At 37.7% G+C, this 11092-nt stretch overlaps 1 protein-coding gene and 1 pseudogene across 2 annotated transcripts; one reads left to right on the plus strand and one right to left on the minus strand.

Annotated features, from left to right (window-relative positions):
• Nucleotides 1-857: 857 nt before the first annotated feature.
• LOC107676504 (uncharacterized) lies at nt 858-6070 on the minus strand (annotated as a pseudogene).
• A 668-nt stretch (nt 6071-6738) lies between these two features.
• Nucleotides 6739-10861, plus strand: LOC107676507 (transmembrane protein 33-like). Of its 2 annotated transcripts, none has more exons than XM_016471060.1 (6): nt 6739-6885; nt 7604-7683; nt 9669-9763; nt 10252-10439; nt 10553-10620; nt 10711-10861. In XM_016471060.1, the coding sequence occupies exons 2-6, from the start codon at nt 7630-7632 to the stop codon at nt 10846-10848; spliced, it is 543 nt and encodes a 180-aa protein (XP_016326546.1). In that variant the 5' UTR covers nt 6739-6885; nt 7604-7629; the 3' UTR covers nt 10849-10861. The 2 variants fall into 2 exon arrangements, with proteins under 2 accessions (XP_016326546.1, XP_016326547.1); XM_016471061.1 differs by having other exon boundaries at nt 7607-7683.
• Nucleotides 10862-11092: the final 231 nt, after the last annotated feature.

Consider the following 11092-nt stretch of genomic DNA (forward strand, 5'->3'; position numbering starts at 1 on the left):
TGTAGAAATTAAGCAGTCTTTAAAAGCCATATCATATGTCATTATAATAGTGTATAACATGTAGACCTATAAACCTAAGAAACCCTATATATATATATATATATATATATATAATGGTTGTTATTAATAGTGAATAAATCTAAAGCTTTTGAGAGGGGGGTGCCCTTTTTCAGTTTCAGCACATGCCCCTCAAAAGGTCTGTGCATGGCCCTGCCTTTATGTCAGTGTACAGGATGTACTTATATATCCAACTTTTAATATATAACTGATAATCTAGTTCACCAGTAACCAACCATTTTTAACCAGCATTTTTAACAAATATTAATAAATGGTGTAAAATACATTGCTCATTGTTAGTGCATGTTAGCTTATGAATCAACTCATTTTAGCAAATGAGACCTTATTGTAAAATGTTACCCAAGATTATATTGTATTGAGTTTGGCATTTCCTTTTGAAAATGCAGAAACCCGTATTTGAACAAGAACAACCAAGGTTGGATCCATGTCTTTTAATTCTGAACATGGCTACAAAAGATGGCAAATGACAAAAAACTCTGTGTGCATTAATAGCAGTCTCAATAATTATGATAAGGCACGATTGTGACACAAATAAACAACTAACATTCAGAACTCAAATCTATAAAAATTTCTGATGTCTGAAACTGAAGCCACCAAAGTCGAAAGAACAAATACTGCCAACTGTCACACGTGTGAACTCTGTGTTGAATTATACACAGGTAAAAGGTACCATGTTCTAAGTCTTTGATAATTTGAGAAAGTATTTCAAATATGCACCAACACACATTCAGAACGCTGAAGCTAAACAGTAATAAACAGTAACAGAAATTACTACATGCTTAATTAGATCCTAAACTTATCACATCAATCTCGTCGTCTTCATCACTGTCCCCCTCCTCTGTGCTGAGCACAATATCGGCAGTGATTGGCAGCACAGGGAAGGACTCAGACAAAGAACTAGAGACCTCCACAACATCAACATCCTCATCCTCTTCTGAACTGGCTATTGATCCTTGTGTGTTTCCGAGTTTCTCAAGAGGTGTGGTGGGGTCCAGTGCATGTGAGACAAAAGGCATGTCTGTCGTGTTTTTAAGCATGAGGCCTTCTGTGCTGCATCTTTGCAAAGGAGAATCATTGAGAGAGTCAGCAGTCTTAGATCTTGCTTTGCTGTAGCTGTCCTCCATCAGTCTCTCTCCGTTTGACATGGTGCAACCTGTGAATAAATAATAGTTAAAACAGAGAAGTATTAATAAAAGCTGATCGTTATTTTCATGTTATTGCTAATAAAGAATAAATGACCAATATCAAATTGTTAGTCTGTTAAATCTATATTATCTTGTCTAAATAAAAAAAATCAATCACTTAAATAGTCAGGGTTGTTACAGTTAACTAAAGCTAAAGATTTTTGTTAATCAAAATAAAGCTGAAATAAAATATAAATATTAGATGAAAAACTACGTGAAATAAAATAAGCTTAAGTACTAAAATGAATAAAGGTAAAACTGAAATAATTACACAAATAAATAACAAAGGCACATAAAAAAATAAATAAACTAAAATTTAAGTGAAAAATGTGAAAATGAGATTTAAGTGAAAATAAATTTAAGTGAAAATTTGAAAAAAATTTAATTATAAATACTATAACTGTATATAAATATTAAAATAACACTGCTACAAGGCATCAAAATATTACAATATTCAATAAAAAAGTATATATTCATTATGTGATTTTGCCAAGGATTACAAAAGTTATTTCTGTTTTTGAAAATATGTTTTAAGCGAGCACTAGATAGCAGCAAAGGTAATCTATATGTAAAATAGGGGAAATGAGCATTACCAATTAAATATCCAAATCTCTAATATTGGCAGAGAACTGAATTATTTTGAGCTCTTACCATTAGCTGATGGCAGATTCTGCTGAAGAAGAATGTTCTTCTGATTGCCAACCTCCTTCATTCTCCCACTTGTTTCCTCATCTTTTTGGTTTATTCTGCTATTATTGTGCCCTTCAACCCTGATTCTAGCATTCTTCTCTTTATTCTCAGTCATTTTCTCCTCAGCTCCACGTACATGTGCATTTATCAACCTCTTCTTTACTTTCAGTTTTTTCACAGTCCACATTCTGTTATCTTCTCCTTTTTGCTCTTCCTCTCTTTTCTGCAGATTTTCCAAGATCTTTTTCATTAACTCAAAAGCAGAAAGAGCTGGACGGGACCCAGTGGATTTATTCTTTGTGGCTGATTGCTTGGGTCGTGAACACCCTGTAATGCACTGCACCTTTAACGTACTTCCTTCTAGAAGAGATTTAGTTGTGTCTCTTTTAGCATGTCCCACTTGTTTATTTTTTACAAGACTGGACTGTTTGTTAGCATGCAACTCTGAAGATTTTGACCGAACCAAAGTCTTCTGTAATGTCTTTGTTGTTTGTGTGGCACACTTCACGTTGTGGCCACTAGTTGTGTTTATGACTTTCCTTAATGAACTCGTAACACCGCAGCTTGAGTCAGCTGTGCTGCTGGTGCACTTTTCCTCACTATGCAGCCTGCTAGTTTTATTCTTTCTCTTTTTCTCCTTTGGTAGCAAAGCCTCTACCTTCATCTTCTCTAATTGTTCTTTTTTTCGTTTTTTCTTCCGTTTGGCTGGAAGCTCGTCTCTCCCAGGCAGTTCTTCAATAACATCCAGCTTCCTCTTCCTACTCTGGCTTCTGGTCATCCTGCCAGATTTAGGCTTCTGTTCACTTTGCTGTCCGGTTGATTTATCCATTTTCACACCTGACACCTGCCAAAAACCTGATGGCTTCTGTGGTCTACGAGCAGATGATACTCGTGGTCTGTTCTTGGATAATGAGGCTTTTGATCCCTGTGTTGTTGTGTTCATAGAAGTGGCATGTGCATTTGATGTGTGTGTGTGGACTGTGTAATTCTGTGAGGATTGTCCACAGGTCTGGGTTCCATCTGTTATGTTGGGCACCATCCCATCTTGAACGTCTGACTCGCATACACTAACGTGTTGCTCAAACGTTCTCAGAAAACTATCAAGTATGTCAGACAGCTCACCTTCAGAATGCGGTTGGGTTATACCCAGATCCGTGAGCTTAACTGAGGACTGTGTTCTTGGATGATCCATGTTGGAATCTACAGTTGCAGTATTCGTTATTCCATTTTGATTGTTGGGCATAAATGGGAGCTGCACAATGACGTCATCTATAAGCCAGTCCATTGGCTGAGCGAGGCTGCTCTGATTGGCTGCTGGGAGAGCTGCGGTGTGCATCAGGGATGGACCTGGAGGGTTCATGGTTTTCGGATCAGGTGGTGAAATTCCACTGAAATTTTGGGAAACATCTGATTCAGGCAAGGGACATTTGCGGGGGCGACCTCTTCGCCCTCTTCGAGGTGGAGCTGTAACCTACAGAAGTGTTGTAATTCAGAGAACATTTGAGTAACTGCTCTGTTGCATTTATAATTTGAAGGGGTCATATCACACGTTAATATTTTTATATTTCATATATTTTTATTTTTAATATACAAGTTTTGGGGTCAGTAAGATTTTTTGATGTTTTTAAAGAAGTTGTTTTTTAGCTAATCATGGCTGCATTTGTTAAAAAAAACACAGGAAACAAAAACAGTAATATTGTGAAATATTTTTACAATTTAAAATAAATGTTTTCTATTTTAATATATTATAAAATATTAATTTATTCCAGTGATGTCAAAGCTGAATTTTCAGCAGCCATTACTCCTGTCTTTAGTGTCACATGATCCTTCAGAAATCATTCTAATATGCTGATTTAGTGCTCAAGTAACATGTCTTATTATTATCCATGCTGAAAAAAGTTGTGCTGCTTAATATTTTTGTGAAAACCGTAAACATGGTTTTTCATGATTCTTTAAAAATAGTTCAAAAGAGCATTTATTAAAATAGATCTTTTGTAACATTGCCATTTTTGTTCAGTTTAATCCATTCTTAGAGGTCAAGCTGACACCAAACTTATGAATGGTAGTGTATTTTTTATATTTTAAATATTTCTTCAACATGTATGTAGGTGTCATGCATCAGTGCATTCATCTGTCTGACATTGCAGAAGTTTTAGTCTCACTGAATGGACTTTTCAGTTTAGAGGGGTTGTTTTGAGTATTCCAAGTTACAGCATGTTTACATGTTTTATCCAAAGCAACACTTCTTAAGCTAATTTTCCTCAAAAGATCAAGGAAAATTTGATTGCTCATGATATGACCCATTTAAATCATTAATTCAAACAGAAGTAAAATAACAAAAATGTCATACCTCCTCATCTGAAGATGTCGTGAGACACCTACCTGACACACTGGTTCTACCAATCTGCCTCTGCTCCCTGTCTGTCTCTGCCTGGGTCTCCCCCTTGATGAAGACCTGCCTCTCTCTCCTTCCTCTTTTATCGCTCCTCTGCCTTGTCGTCTCCGTTTAAGCCTCTCGTGATTCTTGAACATTTGTCTGGTGTCTAGCATCCTGCCAATCCTACCCCCACCTTGCCCCATCCAGGCCGACCTCGCCACTCTTCCGCACCTTTTCATATTTTGCACTCTTTTACAAATACTCAACCCTTCTCCCTTCAGAGCAAATCCTCCGCGTGCCCCAGCCCTCCGCACCCTTGTCGCCCTTCCCTCAGTTTTGACGTCCCCTGTCATTCCTCTCTGACTCTGCTCCCTCTGTCCTGCACTCTGCCCAATGTTGGTGTCAAGAAAGTAACTGATAAAACCTGGGATATTGTTCTTAAACCGTGCAAATGCTTCTAAAACACATTCCTCACCCTCTGAAACACGCCCCAATGCTGGCTGGCTCTCATTGGCCAATGTCTCAACATTTGTACTATGAGAAGGGTAAGGGTGAGGTGGCAGTGGGGTTGGAGGCTGTTGGTATGAAGCTGAAGGGGGACATACATAGACCTGGGGCAAGCAGGCCGGTCCACTCACTGTGGGATACATAGCGCTTTCAGGCACCACATCCATGACTTGAAAGGAAGGCATGCTCTCTGGATTAACCTGGACGTTTTGAAGTGTGGCCAGGGTGATATCAGAGCCATCGGTGTACGTGCAGAGCCCCTGATCGGTCCTCCATGATGACGTGCCAGTCAAATGAACACTTTCAATGGTCTCTTTGGAGTTTTGACATTCAGAAGGGACGGTCTCAGTTTGACACTCTCTCTCTGCCACCTCTCTCATGCACTCCGTCTGTGTGTTTCGCTCAGTTGCCGGCCTCTTTGCTACTTGCTCAGGTATGTCGATGCCTAGTTTGCAGGCTGCTGATAGGACTTCCTCTTTGTCCTCGTTCAACTGACCCGAGTACAGCAGGCTGACCAGACTGAGCAACGTACAGGCCTCCACAGCTTGGACTTCAATCAGTCTCCTCTGTCCATTCCGGGGTGATGGCATGGCTGACAGAGCACCACAGAGCCAAGGACTGAAGGCAGACAACACACAGCTGTGCACCGGCACAGACACACCTGGATAGGGGTATGATAAGTACTGTAAACATAATAGAAGATGGAAAAAGACTGATTAATGAGCAGAGGATGGACTTTCTATGTCAAACCTTGGGTCTGCAGCACAATCAGTCACAGAACTCTGCCCTGCTCTGCTGTTTTTGCAGCTTTCACCAGAAGCGTCTCGAACGTCAACATCTGTGACAAACGAAGACATACTCAGACACAAATGCAAAGCATTGTAAAATATGCAAGCTCTAAAAAATGTAATGCTGCCGTTTTTCCGTGCAGCTGTGCAGACTGCAGACACCTGTTAAGGCTCGGGACAGTGCACGCTGATCTCATGGGAGTCGCGAGATGTGCAAACAGTTGTTAACATGATTTACTTTTCATGCACTCGCATGGAAATAATAAATATATATATATATAATTGTGTTTAAGCAACTAAAATCGTTCCATGCTTGATACTGAAGCCAGTCCAGTAAAAACAGTCTTGGCGAATAAAAACTAACTTCTGACCTTTTGTCGTTATGACATGAGAAAATTCAATAACGGCTGTCGTTTATCCAATTTTGTCTCTCCTGTCTGTGTCGAAATCACTGGATTGTACGTATGGTTGCACGTGCATCGCTACAAACTCGTGGAGATCTACAGGTTTGCGCAAATTACCGCGCCGAACTGACTCAAGCATTTCCACAGTGGTTCCCTTTCATGGGAACTTCGAACTGCGTCCTCTAGGGGTCGCTATGGGGAACGCCTCGTCGTGACCCGTGTCTGAAGCATACATTGAAAAAACACCAACTCGTTGGCCTACTCAGGGAACCATGGTTACATAAGTAACCTGAGACGCTCTGTCTGATTGTCCGAGTATGTGGGAAAGCCACAAACTCTTTTATTCATATCTGCACAAGTGATATATTTATTTTATTTTTTGTTTTTGCGTCCGTGTGAGAGTGGGAGAGTGGCAAAACATTTTTAAATGTGGCAAAGCATTTAAAAATGTTCACAAAGAAAATGTTAGTGGCGCTTGAACGTGTTCTGGGTTCTGAGCTGCTAGGTGGTTGTTTATAGTACTTGTGATGACAAAGAGTAGAGTTCTGATCATCATCATTATTATTTGAATATTTATCTGTTTGCTATTCTATTTATATATCTAAATATTATTGTGGCAGATTATTTGAAATAATGAAACAGCAAAAAAAAAAAAAAGCCAATAAAATTGCTATATCAAATCATGTGGGCCGAAACATCGCGAGATTTCGGAAATTCACACAGAGGTCGCGAGGTCGACTCAGCTGACCAACCTCTCGTGCGTATTACGGAGTGAAGCGCGTGCGCCCTGAGCTGTGAAATAAATAACGCCGATTTTTACCTTCTCACGAAACGTGATATTCAACAATATATCGCAGGTATGAATAAATTTCATATTACTTTCATGTTAATGTAAATATGCGCAGAAGCTGCAGGTATTTCAGGGCTGTCAGTGGTTGCAGTCAGTGGCTGTGTGAAGAGTTAGCTTGTCGGCTACATTGTTAGCTCCTCTGGGTACTGAGGAGTGTTCTAGATTTTTCCGACATATTTCAACTAAAATTAATAGGGTACTTTAGAACTACATGATGAACCAATCTTCTACTTTTATTTACGTATTATAAAAAAAAAAAAAACTGGCGACGCTTGACAGGTGTACAGTAATAGCTGCAAATCTGTAATTGTTGCCGGTTGATTTTCAGTTGTCATGACTAGTTAGTCAGTATTTACGTTGACAAGTGTAACTTGGTTCTGCTTTGGGTGGACATTATGAATGTATTTCCTACCGATTTGTAGTAGTGCCTTGGTGAAACAATACAATGTTCTTTCAACAAATTGTTGTAAGAAAGCTTCGTTTAAATAAGCATAATTAATAAGCATATAGCTAGTAAGAGCTAATGTGCGTGTGTTTTGCCCACTCCCACACCTGGCAAACTACACAATGACTAACTGCTTAAGAACTGTTTCAGGGTTTAGCAAGACTAACTCAAGTCACTTTGTCCCTTTCTTCGAGTTAATAAGCAGCCTGTGTGCATGAATATGTGATGTGTATGTTCTGAAGTTCTGCGTGCAAGCTTATTATTTTTATTTTTTCTCAAGAAATAGAGCCTTGTAATATTTGAAAGATGGCAGATACAGAGCAAAGGAGTCCACCTCCTCAGCCTCAGACTGGACCTGTGGTAAGTGCCATGACTTTTTAGGTTTGATAAGTTTCTTTTAAGTACTAAACAATGACCCCATGATATATATTTCCTGAGAACCAGAAAAAAAAAGTTTTGTGAATTTTGTTCTTTTTATGTCATTATATTGGTTGGCGCATAAGAAACAAATGGAGAAAATTGATTTTGAAAAACAAAAATATTTTATCCATATTTTATTCTATGTCCTTTGTGGAGGACACCAGGATTAAGTTATTCAAAATAAATAAATAAATATTAAATATACATGAAAAGGCATGTATAGGCAAAACAATGTTTTATTTTTTCATTCACCAATCAGTTTTTAGGTTTCAGGCTATTTTTAACCAAACTTTGTACAAAGATGATTCTCAACTATGTTATGAAAGATATGTTATTACAGAATGATTTGATATTAAGGATATAACGATTCACTCAACTCACGATGTGGTGCGATTCACGATACTGATTTCACGATACGATTTTCTCACGATTTTTTAACAAAATGAGATTTAAGACAAATTAGAAATGAAAAGGTGTCCTTTTATAATTTCTCAGACAAAATCGCTAAATATTTAATATTTAATAAAAATAAATAATGACTAAATAAATATTTCTTTGTGAAACTGAAATATAGCAAAACAAGATATGTCAAATAACAAAACTAAATTGAAATTTTAAAACAAACCACAAATCTAATAAAATATTAAATCAAATAATACATCAAAAATCTGTTCATATAAACGAAGGCTTTGCCTGTGGTCTTTCCATTCAAAATTAGAGGCAACCACTGCATTTGAATCACAATCCAAACAAAGATACTGTATACATGTTTTTTTAATCTAAATTAGATTGTGTAATTTGACATTTTAAAACAAAAACAGAATGCTTAGTTTTGTGATACTATACTACATAAAACATCTGCACGAAACCGAAACAGCAGACAAACTAAATGAGATGCAAATTCACTCTCTGCCAGCAGGTGGCGCTTATGGAAGAGGCAAGATGAAAAGAAAAAATACCATCTAAACTTTTCTAAAGACAGTAAGTTCCCCTCAGACATACATTCATATAAACTCCTACACCTAAATGAATCGCGATTTGTTTAGCATCTCAACCGATTTGAATCGTCACATATTTGAATCGATTTTCAACTGGCTCGCAGTTAATCATTACATCCCTAATATCAACCGATTTGAATCGTCACATTTGTATTGATGTTCAACCGGCTTGCGGTGCATCGTTACATCCCTAATATACTATTTTACTTTATGCAATATATGCGTAAAATGTCCACAAGTTGGTATTCCCATTCTATACAATGTATCTATACATTGGATCTAATTTGCATATTAATGTGTTCTTGGGGCAAACCATAATGAAAAAACGTGTAATAATGGGAGTAAAAACTTGGCAACATTTTCAAAAGAATATCTCATGTTTTATAGGAATATTGATCTCTAATTTCTTTCCCTGTTGACTTGTGTCTCCCCAAAATGCCTGATTAACGTGATGTTTGTCCTGGTGTCCTCTACAGAAGACATGTATGAAAATTATACCCTGGTTCGTAACAAAAAGTCATATTCTGATTTGAAAACCCATAACATTTTTCTGAGATGTTTATTTACGACAAACAATTTGAAAATTAGCCAGATTTAAATGATAATTACAAAACATTATCATTTTTACCTAAATTGGATAATTCTGTCAATATCAGCCATATTTAAAGACCCAGGACAGGGAGTGTTTATGATTAAACCTCCAAACATTTGAATGTACTCTGTACAGGACATCCAAACTTAGAACTGTGGCATGTATGGTCTCAGAGAAATTCACTAAAATATAATGTCACAAAAGTCTATGTTTCGGTCCCAGGAGGATATATATATATTTATTTTAGTTATTTTTATGTTTTGGGGCTTTTTAAATCCATTTATTTCAGAATGTTCGTTATAACCTTGACTCGTGATCATATTAATGTATTGCAGCAATTCCTCTTGAGTAATAAGCTGGAAACAGCTATGTGGCTGTCACGGCTGTTCACCGTCTACTGCTCCATCATGTTCATTCTGCCACTGCTTGGGTGAGTCATGTTCTTTTACAAGGCATGTTCACAAGCTTCTTTACCATCCTGTTTTGTTCAAAAACTGGGTGCAACTTTTGTGTTAAGGATCAAATTGACTTTTTTTTTTTCAAATTGACCAAAAATTGGCACTATGAAAAAAACCTTAAAGATTAATTTCAAATTTGAAGACAAAAGTTGTAACAATTTGCCTTTCCAAAACACATCTGTGTTGAAACTTTGCATGCATATTCATGACCCTAATTGAGAAAAAGTCACAACATTTCTAGAAGAAATAAAGTTTAACCAGTATTTCAAGCAATTTGAAAATTCAGTGTGGGTCAAATTGGCGCCAACACAATAGGAGTTAACGATATTGTAGTTTGAGGCATCACATTAGTATGATGAGGACTATTTAGGGTAGTAAGGACACATTTATACTCACAGATTTTTTATTTTATTTTATAAGTGAATGATTGGAAGAAGAAGAATTGCTTTTTTCTGTCCAGGCCTCAAGCAGCTACTAACTTCTATCAGAGGGCATTGCTGGCAAACGCCTTGACCAGCGCTCTGCGTTTGCACCAGAGACTTCCTCACTTTCAGCTGAGCAGAGCCTTCCTGGCCCAGGCCTTACAGGAGGACAGCTGCCACTATCTCCTCTACTCCCTCATCCTAGTCAACTCCTACCCTATCACAAGTATCTTTTCTCAAAGACCCCTTCCTTTGGAAATATCTTGGGGGGAAAATATCTGTTTTTTGTTGTGTTATGGCATCATATTGTCTTTATGCAGTCTTGACTTTTGTTCTCAGTGAGCATTTTTCCAGTGTTCCTCTTCTCACTTCTCCACGCCACCACCTACACTAAAAAAGTCCTTGATGTAAGTCTCTGCCCTTCTCATTTATATTGCTCAAATGTGTATTTGTCATAATTCCATCCTGAATTTTGTCTCTGTTTCATTTGTTCTCAGACCATGGGTCCAAACAGCCTTATGTTTGTGAGGAACTTTTTGAACAAGCTCACAGCCAATCAGCAGAACATCCTAAAGTTTATTGCTTGCAATGAGATCTTCTTGATGCCAGCTACAGTCTTCATGCTCTTCAGGTGAGGACTGACGTTCAGCTATTTTGTCCAGTGTTACGTTTTTTTTTTTCAACCCTGTAAATCCTGACATATGAGATAATAGTAGGGATGTAACAATGCACATACGCACATATTGCATAATGTAAAATAGTATATCAAATAGGGATGTAACGATGCACCACGAGCCAGTTGAACATCAATACAAATATGTGACGATTCAAGTTAGCTGAGATGTTAAACGAATCGCGATACAATTGGGGGTGGGAGTT

This window comes from Sinocyclocheilus anshuiensis, unplaced genomic scaffold (genome assembly GCF_001515605.1).
Source record: "Sinocyclocheilus anshuiensis isolate Anshui unplaced genomic scaffold, SAMN03320099.WGS_v1.1 scaffold64, whole genome shotgun sequence".
NCBI lineage: Eukaryota > Metazoa > Chordata > Actinopteri > Cypriniformes > Cyprinidae > Sinocyclocheilus > Sinocyclocheilus anshuiensis.